The sequence below is a fragment of the Catharus ustulatus genome, chromosome 5 (genome assembly GCF_009819885.2).
Source record: "Catharus ustulatus isolate bCatUst1 chromosome 5, bCatUst1.pri.v2, whole genome shotgun sequence".
Taxonomy (NCBI): Eukaryota; Metazoa; Chordata; class Aves; order Passeriformes; family Turdidae; genus Catharus; species Catharus ustulatus.
In genome coordinates, this window is record NC_046225.1 from 57,551,256 (window position 1) to 57,571,357 (window position 20,102).

General features: G+C 38.3%; 2 protein-coding genes across 4 annotated transcripts in view; one reads left to right on the forward strand and one right to left on the reverse strand.

Annotated features, from left to right (window-relative positions):
• CCDC149 (coiled-coil domain containing 149) overlaps nucleotides 1-16,755 on the forward strand; it is a 50,219-nt gene extending 33,464 nt beyond the window's left edge. The window contains exons 10-14 of one of the 3 annotated variants that reach the window (XM_033059727.1): nucleotides 3,520-3,596; nucleotides 4,960-4,992; nucleotides 8,657-8,764; nucleotides 13,281-13,865; nucleotides 14,487-16,755. In XM_033059727.1, coding sequence (XP_032915618.1) covers nucleotides 3,520-3,596; nucleotides 4,960-4,992; nucleotides 8,657-8,764; nucleotides 13,281-13,864 — 802 coding nt within the window. In that variant the 3' untranslated portion in view covers nucleotide 13,865; nucleotides 14,487-16,755. The remainder of the gene's footprint in view (nucleotides 1-3,519; nucleotides 3,597-4,959; nucleotides 4,993-8,656; nucleotides 8,765-13,280; nucleotides 13,866-14,486) is intronic. The other 2 variants (XM_033059728.1, XM_033059729.1) reach the window with 2 other exon arrangements.
• A 1,316-nt stretch (nucleotides 16,756-18,071) lies between these two features.
• Nucleotides 18,072-19,542, reverse strand: SOD3 (superoxide dismutase 3). Its single transcript, XM_033060383.2, has 2 exons — nucleotides 19,378-19,542; nucleotides 18,072-18,991 (listed from the first exon to the last, which is right to left on the reverse strand). Exon 2 carries the CDS (start codon nucleotides 18,973-18,975, stop codon nucleotides 18,256-18,258), a length of 720 nt encoding a protein of 239 aa, XP_032916274.1. The 5' UTR covers nucleotides 18,976-18,991; nucleotides 19,378-19,542; the 3' UTR covers nucleotides 18,072-18,255.
• Nucleotides 19,543-20,102: the final 560 nt, after the last annotated feature.

A 20,102-nucleotide genomic window follows, 5' to 3' on the forward strand; every position in this document is an offset into this window, starting at 1 on the left:
TCGTTGCCACTTTTTCTTGGAAAAGACACACTACTATTACTGCCACTCTTCTAAAGATGTGGCAGGATAAAAGGAACTGTGGGAGGATGTGCCTAGGAACAAGTAGGCTAAATGTAGCCTTTTTATTTTATCCCTAGTTTTCAGAAAAAAAGAAGTTGTTGGGGGAAAAAACAGATTGTTTTTCCATGGTGGTTGGTAACTACTAATGCCAAGTTCAAGTAACGTCCTGTGTTTTTCTTCACAATCCCGTTAGCTTAATTTGAAGAGGCAGTTGTAAATTAATTCTCTACGCAGCAGTGTGTTGCAAGATTAAACAGGTACATAAATGCAAAACCAAATGGTCCTAACTCTGCTTAGCAAATGGATAAACATCCTTTTTTATTCTACCAGCAATAAACCATTTATTAGATGTCCTTTTTAGTGCAATTTGTTCCTGAAATTGCCAGCACTTGTGCAAGCTGGATCAGCGTAAAAAAAAGCTGCTCTGGTGGTTAGATATATTGGACTAATTTTAACATTTCTAACTTGGGCAAGTTCAGTCATGTCCAAAATTACAAAAAGGGTTGTGTCAGTCTGTAACTTGAGCACATGTTTCCATGCAACATTTAGAGCCAGATATGGGACTGTGACAGACCTATTTACAGGCATTTAGGTGATGGTATCTCTATGAGGGTGTATGTCTTCTGTAGCAAGATCTAAATTAAAGTGAGATGAAGGGAGCTCAGGTGCTATAAATTAGCACAGCTCCCTTCAGATCATGACCATGTATGTTGAAAAGCATGAGATAGCCAGAAAGAGGCTTCTGTAGTCAGGTGGGAGCATTGCTGCTGTTGCACAAACAATTTCTGTAAAACCTGATCCTGGAGGGAGATTTATACTAACTCCACTGTTGCAATAGACACAGGACCAGAGAGCAATGGAAATAAATATCCGCACCTGTGTCTGTGAAATGATCCTTCTGTTTTAGTTGAAGGAGCTGGTTCACTGTGTCTGCAGATAGAAAAAGAGATTTGGGAGTTAGGTGCTACCAACCGATGCAACCCCTTTAAAAATACCCACCCAGCTAGGTACCCAGGCCACCACAGCTCAGTCTTCCCACAGCATGTATGGAGCTGGCAAATTATCTGGAGGTCTCAGGGGAAAGGAAAAAATGTGATAAACCACATTGTATTCAGAATAGCTTACACATTTATCTTTCAAAATTTATTGCCATGAGAACTTGCAGCTTTATTTAGGGTTTATTTCTCCCATACCTGTCTTGGGATAATAGGGGTTTTTAAAGCAAACTAGAATGGTACTCATCACTGAATGTATTTTGCTCTCTTCCTGAATGAAAGGAGTGAGGTTAAATATTGTCCTTTGCTGTTCCCAAGCATTGTTCTGAGACGCAAAATGGTCCTTTTATATGAGAACCTGCAACAAAGATTAAAAAAAAACCTCAGTGCCTCTTCTGAGGATTCAGTAGGTATTATCAAGATATAGTCTCTCCAAAACCATTAGAAATAGTGTGGTACAGCTGATTAAAAAAAAATACAAAATTTAAGAGAAGCAAGAGAAAAGTGACTTTGCTGTTGTTACCTGAATAACAAGAGCAGTAGCAATAACTTACTACGGAGGGTTATTTCCTTCTGTGGTATGGCTGGCTGGCAGGGAGGGCAGCATCCTTCCCCTGTTTTCTGCCCTGGAACTAGTGGTGAACTGACAAAAACAGTAAGGATTAGAAGTGCTAAACTTCTGACTCCTTTGTGGTGACAATCATTAGCCAAATCAACGTTGTTTTGTCAGATCCCTGCTAGAAGTAACATGATGTGGAAGAAGTCTTGCATCATGTCTGTCTGTTCCCCTCTCAGCTTGGGGAATTCCACATTCTTTAGCTGACCCTTGGTGAGGCCTTAGGCAAAAAGATGGGAATGGGCTCCCAGTGTGCAAGGTGGAGTTTCCTGAAAGCTGCTCCTTGCCTTTTGCTGTCAGTTGTTGTGTTATACTGCAGAGCCCAATTGCTGGTTGTCAGGGTTATGAAAATAGTGTTATTAAGGCTGAGTTTCTCATACCAGATGGAAGCATTCTGAAAGTAAAATCTAGACTTGAATCATTTTGCATTTAATTGGAGAAGAAGTAGTAGATCCATCATAACCTTTTTAACCTACTGAAATACTGAGTTTCAGTGGGGAAATAAACATGACTGCTTTGTCTTTTTTCCTCTGCTTTTGAATGTGATGGACTGTTGTTTTTAGTTGACACACCCTTGTACCCATCAGTGCTTTCTTTGATGTCTATTACAAGATTCCTCTTTCTGTTCTACGTTCAGTCTCTCATCTTGATATTTTTGTAATCTTTAAAATACTTATAGGCTTTTATGGTGTCATTGCAAAGCCCTCACAGTAGAGATTTCAAAAATGCTTAGTCCTTGTTAATCAATTTTTTCTAGCCTCTTTGATATTTTCTGGGTGTGTATCTTCATGTCCTTCCAGAATCTGCCATCTTGTCAGTAATGACATTCCCAGTGTGCTCAAATATCTGCACAAAGAGCCCTTGCTGAAGAACTCTCAGTGCAGTATTACACAGCTCTAGTATGCACAGGAAGATACTACTGCCTTGCTGGGCTGGGATATGCTGCTCCTCAGCATTCAGTTCAAATTTAACTGACTTATCCTGTTGCTGTAATTTGATGAGTAAAACTTGCTGTCCATAATCTCTGCTGTCGTGTTTAGAATTGTTGCCTTGTCTAGGTTTCTCAGTCTAGTGAGTATTGTTTGGGATTTATTTAAAGATTTTACTCTAGCAGACTTGCTGTGCCTGTGAAACACTTGCAAAAATTCATTGGAGAAACGAGCCTTCTTTGCAAGATAGAAATCTCTCATTTGATCTGGGGAGAGAATTAAGACTAAGAGTTAAATCCTGAAGGAGAGCTAACTGCAGATAGTATTTGTGTATGAAGTCAGATACAAAAGAAGACATGACCTGAGAAATACAGTGCATACTGGGTGGGTGATAAAGGCACTAAAGAGCTTGAAGCTTTTTAGTAAAGTAGAAAGTAGTTCAATGCTTAAAAAAAAGTATTCCTTGCCATTTTAAGCAATCTTAGTGATAGAGAAAACTCCTTGAATAAAGGACTAGCAAAAGTTTTGTCTTGGAACTTTAAAGTCAATCTAGATGCTGTCTTGAGTTTTCCATATTTTGTCTGTGTAGCTTTTGCCTTCTGGTTTTAGCTGTAAAGAAAATGAAGTGATATTTGCAGGCAAGGAGATGGAAATATTGTGTGCTGTTTTTCTTTACTGCAGAGATTGAATGTTCAGTACATCCTAGGCCTTTTGCTTTATTAAAAGCATGGTATAGATTAGTCAAATATATTTAATTTTCTTTTAATTATGGGAGAGGTTGTCCATTGTTGTTAGTGAAAAGAGATGACTGTATACAGGTTTACTGCACTAGTTAAGTAGCAATTTAATAATTCAACTGTAGTCATATTAGTAATTGGGCTTTGGTTACCTTGGTATAACAATTACTCTTTTTCCAAAGAATTCTAGGTAATCGAGTGGCAGAACTAGAAAAGAAATTAAGGACTTTGGAAATTGCTGGTTTGTGGAGTCTTCCAGGTTAGTAAAATTTCAAGTGAATAGTTTGCATTATTTCATTTTCAAGGGTATGTTTGCATTTAAGAGGAGTTTGGCTGTAATTTTTTTAAATGACAGTTATTTTGTGAATGTTCAGCACATTTGCAAAACTAGAAATGTCTAATAAATGTTAAGTGGAAAGCAAAAATCACTAGATTTTGTAAACTCTAAAGTCAAATATGTATTGAAAAGAACATGAAAAGTGCTAGAAAATAGATTTAAATATTGAAGTAATCAAATTTTTTTCCATAGACAACAAGCAAAAAATGTTTTATTTAAACATTGCATAAAATGATACATAGGTTATTGGTCACTATGCTTTTCAGCCAATTTTATTTATTAATTTTGTACTTCTTGCAATCATGGGTATTGTTTTTTACTGTTTTTAAATGCTTTTCTATAGAATCATAAACTCATAGAAATTGGAAATGTAAATAGTCCTAAATTTTCTAGTCCATCTCTCCAGAACAGGCTTATTCCCTATAGTGCCTTAAGTACTGTATTTGGTTTTAAATTACTCAAGTAATGGGAGATTAATCTGCTTCCTAATAGACATCGTTGTTAGGAAAATGTGCAATATTTAATTTACATTTGCTGTTTTACTTCTTTTCTTACCATTGCACCTAATTGTGTCTTCTATAACCAGTGTAAATTATGTTACTTTGTTGGTGGTGTTTGCATCGTTAGGCTTTGTTGTTTACAGATTCCTATCAGCTCTAGTAAGAGTGGGAAAGAGTGGTTTAGGCTTTGGTTTTTTGGCTTTGCTTTTTCCACCTGACCTGAAGAAAACACTTGACAGACCTGAAGAGCCGTTGTAACAAACCTATGCTGTTCAGCTGTTTGGGCTGATGTGGTGTGTTTCCACTTCAGTTTGCCTGTTTGGGCTTTCTCACTCTCTTGACTCAGTTCTCTGTTGTTGTTTCTCAGTTCTCTGCTTGACTCTTTCCAGAACTAGAGGTACAGATCTGTTTCCATGCATTTCTCCACAGTTAGTCACCTATCACATGTCGTGTACTTAGTGCATTTGTGCCTGCCCACATTCTCCAAGAGATGAAGGTGAAATGTTTGTCTAAGACCTTGCTAATGCAGTTTAGTACATCACTACAAACACATCTCTCAAACTCACAGGTTCAAGGTACTGTAGGGGTTTGTTTTATTTTGTTTTTCAAAACTAGTGTTCCATAAATTTTTCGTGCTAATAAATGCAACACTTCTCATGTTTGCAAAATGTAGTTTGGAAAATGGAAGTGAGAACTTCTTGCACTGTATTGATCTATGTAGGTAAAGCATCAATTAATGTTTGTACAATAACAACTGTCTCTTTCCTTTCTTTTGCTGCCTGAAGGCCTGAGCTACAATGTCTCAGTGGGATTTGGGAGTAGGTTCTGCTTAACATATTTTTTTATTAACTGATCCTAGCAGTATGTTAAATATTGTCATTGCATGTAAATAAATGGAAATGTTACCCAAACGTTTTTATATCCAGCAGATTAAGATGTTCAGTCAAATGAGTTAGATGACCACAGGAGAAATAGAGGCTGCTCTACATGAAAATTTATTTGCGTTAAGGAAAATAGTAAGAGGGGATGAATCTTAAATATTTTTAAAGGAATTTTACACTGGATTGGGAGTTCTGTTGAGTGCTGCAGTTTTGTTGATTTTTTTGCTTGCCTTTTAAATCAGGAGTGCACTTTTGTTTCCAAGTGCATTATAATCCTGAAGTGGTCAAAAAGAGCTTTGCAACACCTGTTGGGTCACCAGTTTTCTTCTCAAAGCATGTAAAGCTTCTGCTCCATAAAACAGCGGTGTGTAACAATTAGTGTGGGAATACCACAATGGATTCCGTAGCTGAGTGTTGGCTTGGGTGAGGAGCAGAACATGGAGAGTATCTCATCTATTCAGTCTTAAATCCAGAGTGAAAAAATGTTATTTGCTCGTGAGTGGAATTTTTTGTCATTAGAAAAAAAATGCAGGTAAAAGCTGATGTTCATTCCAGCACTGCAAGAAATGCACATTACAAATTGCAGGATTCTAATCTGAAATTAATGTTCCTACTTAGTCATCATTGGTTATATAAAATTTATAACATACACTGTCACCATGATAATAGTATCTTCCAAATGCTGTTAATATACTTGATCCTAATTGAAGAAAAATCTTGAATGCCTCTGGTTTTCATACGTAGGTGTCATATGTCATAGGTGACATATTTGTCATCTGCTTTTTGAGAAAGTCATGAATGAGCTGTGGGGAAGCTAATCAACAGGAAGTGCATATTTAATCTTTTAGAAGGTAAAATTTCATTCCCTGTGGAAGTTCTGCCCTACCAGACTTTATATTGCCCTGCTTAGAAAATAGGCTTTAGTTAAATGAATCTCTTGTGAGGTTTGTTTTCATTGCTGAAAAGAAAGCAAGTTTGGGCATAGATTTCGCTTTGATTTTCTTTTTATGATCCTACTTTCCTTGAGAAGGAAGCAGAGAATGTGATGTTCACAGAAGCATTTAATTCTTTACTTTTTCTTGGCTACATTGTGGTTGAAATATGCACACAAATAAATGTATTCAATAACATTACATAATAAGTATCATCTTATTTTTTTCACAATCTGATGTCACTAGGATTCAGATGGGTAATTCTGTATTTTTTTTAATCTATAATTTCCTGAAAATTCCAGATTTCCACTGAAAAAAAAAGACAAAGAAAGTGCCAACTATGACTCAGCCTTTTTCTGTGTGGGATGATAAGAGAGTTTCAGTGCTGCCTCTTGCCCTGCAGTAATCAGCTCAAAACAGAGGCAGGGTAGAATTAAAGGGCTCTGCAGCTGCTGTGGGCTCTGCACCCAGTTACAGTGGCAGAGGGTGCAACAGAGGCTGAAAGAAAACACCCTACCCTGGAGAAGAAAGTGAAAAATTTACTACTACTGGAAACTTATATGTATTTTGAGATCTGTATACTTTTCACTATAGTTCTTGAAAAATTCATTAGAGGAACATGAAGCTATATAAGTTATGAAATTGAGCTTACACAGCAACTAGTTGAAATTCATTGTGTGTAATCCAACTTCAGATCATGATTCACAGAATGTAGTGCAGCAGTGCTCCTGTGTGCCTCCTTCATGAATGGATGTGAATCGCTGTTAATAAATAAATATTCATCAGACTCTTTGGGCCACATCTATTGTTGAGATATGTGGATACTGAGCTTAGCTTTATTTTCTGTAACCAGGCTGGTTTTCAGAGAAAAATGTGAAAGTAAATGTGTTTACCGTGTAAATGGTGGCTGGAAGTCAAGGAGTATCTTTTGTGAAGCTTGTCTTGCAATCTTCAGGGACTTCAGCTCAGGCTTTACTTTTTTTATTAAATAAACTAAAAAGCCTCTGCTTTCTACTTTCGTATTAAAACCTCTATGCATTTTTTTTATTCATCATCTTTTTACTTCCTCCATTGGATTCTTTTGTATCTTTTGGGATATGTGGCTGCTTCTGACTCTGTGTGAATATCTGTTGGGTATTTTCATACCACAAATTCCCTGTATGATTTGGTTCTTCCAACACAAAATTCCGTCACTGTTATAGGAAAATACATTCATTTAGGAGCTTTTGCATTTTGAAATATTGGTTGGATTTGTTTTGCCTTTTTTAAATGTTTTAAATTAATTTTGTCTTACAGTGGGAGGGTTGTCCTCTTTGCTGTTAGTTAATGCTGTTTTTTATTACTGAGTCTGGCAAAGGCAGAATTCTGATGCATACTTGACAGAGGGATCAAATTTTGACAAGATCCATGCATCAAGACCATTAGTTGCATTCATATTGCTGCACTGTATTACCTGACATGGCAAGGGTATAAAAAGATCATACCTACCTTCAGGATCAAGGTATTTGCAGTGCCCTTAAAAGGAATTAGGGATCGGAGTGGTCCAGTTAGATGCCATGGAAGCAGCTTGACTTTCATTATTCCTTAGCATGCACCAGAACTTTCTCAGAGCTGGATTTATTCCAGGTATCTCATGACCTGGTGTTCTCTTGAAAGTCTTTGTCTTGGATGGGTGATTAGATTTAGGATGTTGCCTTAAGGTGAAACGTACAAACAGATTTAGAGGGACGAAGTGGTTGTTACATAAATGTCGGTTCTCATGGAGATAAATAGAGCAGTATCTTGCTGCCTCCCCAGCCATTACTTATCAGTTGGCACTTCTTCTGGAGGCCACACAAACACCATGCTTAGCTGATCTTGCACATTTCCTGCCGTTTCCCCTCTAGGTTTAAGATGGTGTCAGTCACTATAAACATGAGCATCCTGAATAGTGGAGCACTTCCTAAAGGATCTGCAGGTGTTGCTTTCTGCATTGCTAAAATATGTAAAGACTAAGCATCTACAGAGTCCGTAGATGAAGAGTTTCTTGCACTATTTTTTCTCCAAAAGAACTGGAAAATTGCCTTTTTTCCATTTGGTTTAAAACTAAAATGCTCAGAAATGTTTTGGGAATTTTAAGATTAAAATCCCTCCTATTTCCCAGAAATGTGTACTTGTTTGCTGCCTCAGTTCTTAATTATGCAAAGTTTTTAGGGTTTTTTAAAGGAAGCATTGCAGGATGATATGTAAATCTGAAGCATAAAGCTACATAATGATGAACCTGCTTGTATCACATGAGATAGAATAATAGACAGTAAAGAGTTAGTGCTGAACATTTGCTGGTAATGGTATGCAAGTGATCCATTACTTTGGTATGGTCTGATTATTACTATTTTTAATTGAATTTTAATTGCTAATTCAGTCTGCTGTATATAGCACCTGGTCTTTCAAAATCTGGCCTTTACTGATTACTGCAGATAAAAACATACAGCTTTTCTGCCTTTGCCTTGTATATTGTGGCTCCAATACAGAGTTTAATTTCCATGCTGTGAAAGGATGATTTGAGATGCTTTTCCTGTTCTGTACTTTTCAATAACACTGTTAAAAATTTGTAGGGTATGTTTGAATATCATTGATGCACAGTGGTTGTAATTGGTGAGCCAGCAGTTGTAACACTGTGGTTGTTGCAGGTGGGAAGGATACGATAACATTCAGCGACCCAACCCTGCCTGTGATACAGCGGGCCAGGTCACCGTTGTTAGCGTTTGCTGATAAGCCGCAGAGAACTGAAGTACAAGGTGAGCGCCTGAAACGTAACAACATGATGAGAGCTGAGCATTCATTTCTTTCCAAATAAAATGTAATAAATTTTCACGCTGGGATAGCAGAAGGCAAAGTTTCAGTGATCACAGAGATTGAATACACCATCCACAAGTAAAACAGATAGAGGGTCCCAGTACAAATAGCAAAGAAACGACTGAAAAGTTACTATTGAATGGATTGCATAAGGCTAGGGCTCAGGTCTTACACCTCAGAGAATTTTCCTGCCAGATAATGTGACACTGTGTGAAGTTATTCATGCCATCTGTATTACAGTTAACTGATTCCTGCACTTTTCCCCTCAGTTAAAGTGCACAGTAGGAAGCAGTCTGTGGAACTGGTTTAGCACTTTCCTGCATTATAGGTGATGTCTAGATGAATGGCTTCCTGATTGCACATGATAAATTGAAATACCCAACTCATTTTCCCAGAGAAATTTACTGCTTTTTTCATAGTCCTACATGTGTTTTGTTAAAAATCCTTCTCCAGTACCAAGCTTTAACATCTCTTCAAAGTCAAGCTTAACTTTATTTGACAGTTGCTGGTAACCTTGATTTGTTTTTCCTTACTTTTTCATAATGGATGGGAGATAGATTATTATATTTGCTTATTGGCATTTGAATAAAGCCTTTAATGGCCATAACATTATGATATGCCCAGATCTTTCTTAGTTAACCATGAAGCATCATAAACAATTTATTTGTTAGTCCTGAAACTAAATAGATTGTGGCTTAATTTTGACTTTATAGTCCATGTCGTTATCTGATGAAATGTGACTGTGAGGCTAATAATTTTTTATTATCTTGATCAGCTGATATTTTTTGCTAAAAATAAGAAGTGAAACTGTAATGAATAGTTCTCTGGGAATAATAACTCATAAATATTCATTCTTTTACCTACTTAATTGTTGATTTTTAATTAAATCTGCAGTTACTGAAAGCATTTACTTTGTGGCATTATGCTCTTTTCTTTCCATATCTGTCCTAGGTGAAGCTGGTATTACAGTTGTGATTACAGGCTGATCAGACAGGCAGTGTGATCTGCCTGTCACATCTCATCAGACCCTCTTGCTGTTGCTTTGTAACACTGCCAAACCTTTGCTCTGGGCTGAAGCTTTCCATACTGTGTTTTCTACGTCAGCTGTTGTTTTTTTTAAGACAGCCAAATAACTTCCTTTTTGTGTTAAATACTGATGACCACATGGGGTTTTTTGGTGGGCTTTTTTGTCTTTTGTGTGTTTGAATTTGAGTTTTGTTTTTTGTTGTTGTTTTTTCAAATATGGAAGCATTTACTGTATCTAGCATTACAGGAATTTGAAATCCAGGAACAAGGCTTCCAGTCTGAGGAAGCAGTCTGGAGTTTCCACCCCTTTCTACATTATTCACATACAAATCCAATCTGCTAAAAACAAACAAATTCTGTTGAACTTACTTTGTGCCACCAGTGCTGGTAAAACTCTGTATGCAACATTCCTTTGAGAAAAAGAAAACGTGAAGGGAAAAAAGCCCTGGAGCAGAGAGGGAAGAAAGGCCAAGATCAGGACTCTCAAGTGGTGGGAAGACTAGAATAGATGGGGTTTGACAGAGTAGATGGAAGTCTGAGTGAGGAGGGACCTGCATGTGGCTGAGCAGAGGTCAGAGCACAGAGGTGAGGTATCAGAACGCTGGTAAGTGACAGCAAGATGTGACTATAAAATATTGAAAGGTGGATGAGAAATGGGCAGTGAATGTAGGGACTGTATAAACAAAGGGATATGGAGCGGGAGCAGAAAGATAGGTAGGGGAACAGAAGAGCAGAAGAAAACAGTCCTGGATGGGAAAGGACAGACAAGGGTTAGACCTGTGGCAGTCCTAGGAAGAATCAGCTCCCAGTAGGTCATCGCCTCCTTTTCTCCTCTCAGTCCCATGACCATAATGAGAACCAAGGTTAATTACAGAAATTTTGTCATTAAACTGGAACAGGTTAACAAATTGTGTTAAAACAGGTTAAAAACTGTTCTGCCTGCTCAAACAGCTTGGGTTTTCCCTTGCCTATGTCCCAATATATCTGATAATCTGCAGTGACAACTGAGACAAAAGTTACCTCTGTGATAATTAAACTGGGCCAACCTTTTGGTGACATAGATGACCACATATCTACAACCAGCTGTGCAGGGGACACCATAGTTTCTAGCAGCAGGTGGCACAACAATAACCTGTTCTGCTGCTCCAAATGCTTTTTCTGAAGAATGTTTGGGGCTGTCATTTTCCCTTCAAAGCCTGAAAAGGAAGCAGTGTGTTTTCAGCTGTGGAGCATATCCCTGTACTTGGAGTCACACAACTCCTCTGCAGTCAGCATCTGTACGGAACTGATACATGGGTACCTTTTGTACTACTGTGCACAGAGAATGACTGCTGTTGAGTTTAGGAACTTGGTGAATATTGCAATTTTTAATCTATACTAGGTACCACCAAAATCTGGGGGATCTTGGCAACTGGGAAGAACACAGGAGTGTGCTTATCCGCCGTCATTCACTAAACAAGTATGCTCTTGGTTAAAGTATTACTGAAATAAAAACAAAACCACTCTTATTTTCCTATCCATCGAATGATCAGTTGAGTAAAAACAGTTGATAACCAGAATAGCAATGAAATTCTTACTTATCGTTATATATTTGACCTCATGTCACATTGGTCAGCTATGGTTTTTTAAAGAGTAGCATGGATATTTGGTGCCTGTTTGACCCAAGAAATCTTGGCTTTTGAACAAACATTTACTCTTCATCAGAACTCTTTATAATGCATCAAGTGTTGCTCTAGCTAGATCTGTAGATAATCAGAGGGCTTTTGCAGGCTTTTTTTTATCCAGTCTATCTGCTTACCCTGGTCTCATCAAAGTCTCCTTTAATCTGCACTTGTTATCATTGTTTCAGTTAAGCTGGATGGTGCATGTCTGTAGGATCTACTGTGTGGTTCCTGTGTGAACATGTATAATGACACAGCACATGAATAAAAGCCTGTCTTGTGCCACGAAATCTCACTTTATCCGATGCACAGGTTAGGTAGTGTCATGGGATGGGTTGTGCTTGAGCTGCTAATGAGGGCATACCTAGGGTTTTTCTCCTCAGCTGTTGAATGTCTTGTCCCTGCTGTACTGCCTGGGTGCTATTTCAGGCATTCCCTGAAGAAAACAGTGCTGTTCTTCTATGAGCTTTTCTCTGGTGATTTAGTGCTTTGAGACAATTTATCTTCAGAAGATTGCAGCAGGATGATAAGTTGGTATTATTCTACTCTAAGAGAGAGGAAACTGAGGCATGCAAAGAGGAAGATAGAGTCCCTGCTAATTTTGAGTGCTAGTTTGAGGTGCATACATTTTGGCTCATTTGGAGCACTTTGATATACAGCACAAGCAGAGCAGTATTGCACATCAAGCTCCTAGTTTTCCAGCTGACTTCTCTGATAATGAGGCTTAGATCCAGTGGGTGATCACCTTTTGAAAGTTAATTTATCGCTGCCTTTTCCACAGACTTAAATTCCAGCTCTTCAGACTTGCATTCCTAGCTTTGTTGATGGCAGTAAGAGTGCTCACTTTGTGCCAGCCCTGGTCTCATTCACTCAGTAGCTCCCAAATTCCAAATGAGGCAGGTATTATAGAGACCATAGGCTGGTCCTCTGCAGCCAGGCAGTTCCATCCCTGTGTGAGGCAGGATTCCTGTGAGAGAAATGGAGTAAATTCTTGTATACTGAAAGGTAATGCATCTGCACAACAAGACTAATTTTAAGCTCTTCAAGGCAGACTTATGTTTTGCACCTCCTAATTTTTCTTACTTTACTTTGCAAGCTGATTTTCAATGTGGCTTCCTGTTCTTTAATGGACACTTAAAGGACACTTTCACAAGGATGTTTGTTTGCACATTGCTTTTTTCTCTATTTTGATACTTTCTTCAGTGTTTGCCTTTTAGTATAATGTTATACTTAAAACCTTTGTACTGGTCCTTTGTTTTATGCTGTTACCCTAATCAAAATAATCTTTTATGTTCAGAGAAATGTTACAGGACCAATAACAAAACTTCATTATTGGATGAAAACCTGTGAAAAGCTCCAGATAAATGGAGCTCATGTTAACCCCTGAAATTAGTAGGGATGGAGAGATTTATGGTAAGCTGTACCAAAAATTTCCATAGCTAAGGGCCTTGCTTGGAGTTGATATTCCTCTGGAAAAGTTTTCCTGACCTTGCTGTTCTACAGTGTGGTACTGTCTGACTCTTAGAATTATTGATTTTCAGGAGAGGATCCAAACCAGGGCCAAACCCAGCAAGAAACTTAGTGTTGATTGTCTATTGTTTAAGAAATAGACCTGGGAGGGATAGAGAAGCACTCTTAAAAATTCCTTACTAAACATTAACAGAGATAAACATCTCTGTGGTCCAGCACTGGTAGTAATATTCTTTTGATTAGATATATAACAAATACCTCCAACTGACTTGAGTATCTTGCTGTTCCATTTCTCTTTCAGCAGAACAGAAGGGAGAACGAGATGAAACTTACACTGTTGCAAGTGAGTCCCTGGCTCCAGAGGGAACAAACTTAAATAACAGAATCCAAAATAAACATTTTTACCCTTCATTACCCCAGCTACCTTCTGAGGAAGAAGACATAAACAAGCTTGGAAGTCAGATAATTAAACTGACAGTTGCAGAACTGGAAGGGAAAAGAGGAGGCGCTCCTGGAGGGGAGCAAAACGTGGGAGTTGGAGCAGAGCTTAATGACTCATCAGAGGCAGAGTTCCCACTTTCCAGCCCTGATCCATCTGACCCAGCAGATCCTTCAAACTCTGAGAATGAACAAACAAGTGAAACTGAGGCCCTGAAAGACAATGACAAAACCTTAGAGAGAGATTGTGATATTCCAAATGAAAGAGGGGATCAAAATAGCAGTGCCATGGATGTGGTGTGTACTGAGGATGCTGGAAGGCATGGAGGGCTCTGTGTTAAAAATGCAGACACAAATAGCAGCTTTGAGGAGCTCTCTGGATCTGAAAACAAGAAACCATCTGATGTTGCTGAAAACCGTGACTATTTGGATAACAGTTTGGCTTGAGGTATGAAATCCAGGCCCTCAAGCTTCTCACTGTAATCCTTGTGCAGTGTCTGTGCTGTTGTAGATATGATCAGTAAAATATTGTGCTGCAGGGTTGATTATTTTATACTGAACTGTTAATAATTCTTTTAAAAATATGTTTTTCTGTTAGTTCTGGCTGTAATGTACCAAAACTGTAAATTACCTAAGGGAAAGAGTTAGTGATGAGGTTTAGTCATGTTGGTTTTTTGTAATGATTTGAAGTTTCTATATAGATTGATGTAATTTACATTAGTGTAGTAATGAGGCCAGTGATAATGATTTAACTTTTTATCACTAGGCTCCTGAAACATGTATGGTCCTAGTGCTAGACTGTATTTTAATGTTGAGAAATGTCTCTCAAGGATGAAAAATTTGGAGTGTTAAATTGAGAAGCATCTTAAGGCTGTGAGCTTTTGCTTCTTTCTCAGACTATATTCTGTTTCTCTTTACGTACAGTGACTGTCAGTACATCCTTAGAATAAGATAACTGTTCCTTTACAGGAAGTTTCTGAAAAGCATCCCTGCATGTATATAGTTCTCTCATTATCTTTATACCTTTGTATTTTGTCAATTATACAAAATTCTTCCTTTCTTCCCCCAGCTTCTCTCATGAAAATGTAGCAAGTTATTTCACCAGATACTGAGAGCCCAATTTAACGAAGCCCTGAAGGAAATATCATCAGAGAAGGCAGAAGTCTTACTGTGAGAAACAGCAATGCTGTTCTAAAGCAAAGACAACGGCACGAGGAGAACCAGTGATGTCGTGTCCAGCGACTTGGCTGTCAGTTTCTGGAATTGCATTCCTCTACTTACAGGAGCTGGAACAGGCCCTTGGGCTTAGTTAAGGCGTGATAGGTTTCAGCCTACTCCATCTGTGCTCTCCTTTCTAAAGGAATTTTGTGTCTTTTAAATTTTCTTATTACTTGGAATTAAGGATAACTCTTCCTTTCCTCCTCATTTCACCAGTCTGTGGTATGATAGAAGGATTGATTACTTGCATTGTTGTCACTTTTTTAAACTTCTTCTCTTGAAGAGGTTTAGTCACAGAAAAACATTCCTATAATAACTGGGGGAAAAGGGTGCTGCTGTGTCATTCCCTAGCTTGGTCCTGATGCTGAAACTGTGCCAGTCTGCTTCTAGGAAGGCAGCAACAGGGGAATACTTAACGTTGAAGTTAGCAGCTGCTGGGGAAGAGGAGGCAGGTCTTTCCTCTCCTGTTTGTAGCATAAGGAATAGTCTCTGCAGCTGTGGAGCTTCTATGGGCCAGCAGCCGTCAAGGCAATTTTTCTGTTGGCTTGGGACCTAATTGTCTGTAAATGTTCATTTCTCACTCCTAGAACTTGAAACCAATCAGAGAGAATTAAAGCAAATTTAATAAAATACTACTAATAAAAAGGAAAATCCCTCCCAGATTGAGTACTTCTTTGACAAATAACTGCCAGCTGCAAGTTTTTACAGCCCACTTGTCAGCTACTGAATAAAGAGAGTTTATATTAGCAGTACTGACAAACTCTTCTGTATGTGTAAGATGAGCTAGCAGGTGCTGCCATAATCAAGGTGTCAGAGTCCATGAACAGTTTGCATTCAGCAGAAGAAAGGCTGTATGTAAATTATTACATATAAATATAAGGAGTGATAGTCAGAAGGTGAAAAATGTGGCTTATCTCTGTTCTCATGTGTTTTCCCTAGCAGGAGCATTTGTGTAACCCTTTCAGTGTCTGTCTGCAGGATGTAAAGCCATACTTACAGTGCTCCTCAAATATGTCTTTGTCTTTAAGGGTAATTGGACATTGCAACATTCCACTGATGTTAAGCAGCAGTCCTTAGGAACAAAAGTTATATAAATTGTTAAGTGCATTAGGAACATGAAGCAGTAAAAAGTTTTTATTTTGTTATTTTGTTCACCAGTAAAATTCCTCATTACCTGAAAAAAACTCAAGAGTTTAAGAGTTGGAAGGAGTGTTAAGCTGTTCCCAGTAATTGTAACTGACTGCATTACTGACTCATTCTTGTGACAGTCAGAAGAAAAATAGCTGTAGAAACTAAAATCTCCAGGAGAATGTGCAGGATTTTTTCCTCTAATGCCTGAATGTCACATGAAGTAGCATTTTGTTTGAGATTTATTTTTTTCATCTTTCACAGACTGATCCTGCACAGAGCTAAATATCAGTGGAGTCTGAACTGAGGCAAACAAATAAGAAGGTCAAGATTTCATGTGTTGAGCTCAGAAATGTTGAAGGTGTTTTACTATTTCCCTGTTCTGTGTCTTTCCTGACCCAGAGATGTGAGAATGAGCCTTTTGCTCCCAGTCCCTTAAGAGCCAGTTAATGCTATTAGTTAATGAAGAGCTTGGTGTAAGATTGAAGCAATGCTGGATCAACAGCTTTTTAGTGCCTCATTTGCTCATTCTTTTCAGTGTGTCTTTTCTGTGAGAGCATACTGATGTACAACCCAGCAGTTAAGTCATCTTGGCAATTGTCCTCACACCATTCTCCCTCCTGGATGTCATTTTTAAATCTTGGCAATCACTAAATTCTAGTAAGATACATAGATCTCTGAAAACCTCATTTCCAGTGTGATGCCGCTGCTGCAATATTGGCCATCTCCTTTCTGTTCTAGCAAATGTATATTCTAGCTGCATTTTTAGCTTTCTCCCAAGAGCACAAGACTTCAAAGTAAGGAGACTTGCTAAAAAAAAAACAACATTGTTGCTGCACTAGGTGATAAGTAATTAAATATTCTGTCAGTATCTTCCTCAGATATTGCTTTAATTGATATTTTTGTGCTATTATAGCAATGAATTTTTTTTCCCCAGTAAATTTAATTTGTGGATTTTGTGGATTCTACCTTACATTTGGAGTGGGGGGGGGGGGGGGGGGGGGGGGGGTGTTTTTGTTTTGTTTTTTAAGACCTATGTTCCTTTTTTCTACTAGTTTAGAAGTGCAGAAATCACAACCAAACATGTTAAGCCTTTTTGGTGTTGGGCTTTGGGGAAGCAAACTGTGAAGGGAATTTTGTGGCAGGAGTATGGAGAAGCTGCATTTCACAAACTGATTGTAAGGAAGTTGTCATACCTAAAGGTGCGTTATCTGTGAGAAGGATTTTGTTTGAAAGTATGATGATGTGGTTATTGGAAAAATAATATTCACTGGATTTGTAAAATAAGTGTGTGAAAATGAAAGATTAAGAAGCATCTTTTAGAATGCTGCTTCTTTTCTAAGTGAGACTATTTTTAAGCATATGGGAATTTGTATAATAAAGACAGTGGAATTTCTTTAATCCCTATGAGCTCAGGAATGTATTTCAAAATCTTAACTGAGATTAAGTTGAAAATCTGCTACATTTCTAAAAGATAGCACTTTGTTTACCAGCTTCTGTTTTGTAGTTTGCTTTCTAAATTATGCAGTTTAATTTATTTGCAAACCAGTCTTTTGTTGCTGCCTGGATTAACAGCACAACGTGGTTAAACTATATTATTAAATTTTGTTGTCTTTAATAAAAGCATTTCCTGATATACTTGTTCTTCCTGGCTGTTTCCTTTTCTCTTCTTAATATTAGATGAATAATAGCCATGGGGTGGTGTTTTAATATTCTGAGTTGTGTTAAATTCAAAAAGTAAAGCCTTATTAAGTGAGAGTTTTAAGTCTGAAAATTATCTTACTTAAATCTTTTCACTGTCACTTCTCCCAGCCCAAACTGACTTTGTTCCTACAGTTTTGTATGAAGTAACACAGTATTTTTTTTCTCTGAAAATAATATTTCTCTCTGATCTGCTAGCTTTATCATCATAGTCTAAGAGCATTATAACTTTTGTATATAACTTTGTTACTAACAGGCACAGACTGGAGAGTTATACAAGTAGAATAACATAATGGATCCGAAGTTCAACACAGAAATTTCTGTACTTTCCCTTATTTCTAGGGGATGTCCACTACCAAGGTCTTGCAACACAACACCCAACACTGTTAACAGTATAGAAACCTTTCTGCTTTTCAAGTTGGCACCTAACTACAGAATAGTGTCTCATGAGAAGCAAATTCTTACTTTTTTCCTTTAGTGTCTAATGATCCCTTGCAGTGCAGTTTCTTTAGCCCATGCACCCTATCCATCTGCACTCTTGCTTACATGCATTCAACTCCCAAACTGCATAAAAGGGAATCTTTTTCCTTCAAGAAAACACTCACAATTTTGAGTTGATGCTGGTTTTATTGATGGGCTTACATAAAGGAAGCTCTACAAAAATGATATGCATTGCATAGAGGAACAAGCAAATGGGAATCCTTTAGCCATATATCTTAGTGGGCAGTAGCACAGCCTGAGTTACTTTGTGCTGCCCAGGCTGTAGCTGGCATTTTGGATTTCACCTGAGCCTAGTTGTACATTCTTTTGTTGAGCCCTCTCTTCTTCTTGTCCATAACCTCAGGCAGTTTCTCTTCCCACAAGTTCTTGTTGCTTATCCCAATCACACAGCAAGCCAGACGTTTTCCGGCATTTCCATTTTCCAAACTGGCCTTATTATTGCCCTTGCCCATGTCGTCTTCCTGCTCGTGAATCACAACAGATCTGCCCATGATGGAATACGGACCAAAGATCGTGGCAAAGAGGTTTGTTTTGTATTTTCTGATTTTGCCTTCTTTGGGAAGAAAGTTGCCAAAATCTCCTGGGTGACGAGGATGATTCACTCGGAAAGGGTTATAGTGTCCCCCTGTAGAATCACAGCCATTGCTGAGGTCTCCAAGCTCATGAATGTGTATAGCTCTGCTAGATTGATTGTTATCCAATGGAAACCCATCCAAGTAAAAAATAGCTTCCAGTCTTCCATAGGAGTAAAGCTGCCTGAATAAGACTTGTCCAGTCACTTGTGGCTTGTCAGCATCTATTTTGGAGCTGGGCTTCATTTCACAAGTGGCATAAATCATCCCATCAGTCTCATTACCACGTGCTACTGGGTAGAGCAAATGTTGCCAGAGGTCGTTCACTTGTTTCTGTATTTCATGCAATGGCTCCTGGAGTGGTTCTGTTTCCTTGTCTGTCATGTCACCAGAGGCAGACAGGGCGAGCACAGTGACCAGAGAAAGAATCAGAAACATCTTGGCAATTTCAAGCCTGCAAAAGATACAGATTAGTATCAGCGGACTACTGCTTGCTAAAGCTAATGCCTAACGTGATGAACTGAAACAATCAGAATACGTATGTGTATGTGTATTTAAACACATACAACTGGCACGCATGACTAAAAGAAATTCTAGTGATTATGTATTTTAAATCAGATCTTGATCTCAAAAACTACCTCTGTTTCCCTGAAGAAAGCAAGCAAGCCAGCCAAATTTTTTTTTAAAACTAAGTTTGTATTTTTGTAGTGTAGAAAAGTAGACTTTTCTACTTCAACAAATTCCAGCAAGTCAGTTTGCCAGGAGTTTTTTCTTGGTCTGTCTACTTAACCACTAGTTAGGCATTACAAACAAAAAGTAAAAATCCGACAAGCTGATTACCTTGCAGAACCCCTCAGTGGTAGCTCTTCGCCTGTGCTCCCCTAAAACAAGATGTGACCGGACAGAAGGCCAGAGCTGCTGGAAGGTGATGCTTATAGAAACTGCGTGTTTGTGCAGAAATTAGGTAACGCTGGCTCACGGGAGGCGGGAGAACTGTGGGAGGGAGGGAGAGAGGCGGGGAGCGAGGGTAGAAGGAAGGGAGGGGAGAAAGTTCTAGGCATTTTTGTTTTGACAGGGTGAATACTTTATCCTTTCCTGGTGAGTTTTGTTAGTCTGGCTCCTGGTCCTCATCGGCGTTTAAAAAACAAAAGGCAAAAGGCCATGAAACTTTGAAATTAATCTGCCTTTTGGTGACTTCATGCACTCATCTAAAACAAGTGAACTTCAGCAGACAGGGAGGGGAGAGGAAGGAGCTTTATTAAGGCACAATTGGGCAGTTTGCTCACTTGTGTGCTGTATGTCTGGATTGTCTAGTTTGCATTTTTATTTCTTCATTAATCAAAATAGAAATTGGTTCTTGAGCAATATAAACTGTTCTATATGGAGGTATACAAAAGCTTTTTGTGGATTTGGAAACAGTTTAAACTGTAATTGTTGAGGTACATGTCAATGATGCCTCTCTGAAGTTTTAGGATTAGTTAGCACCTACTCAGCTCAAGATATTCACTCCACTGCAGCCCTTCTCCTTTTTTTCTTTTAATTTTCTTTTCTTTAAACTAGCAGTG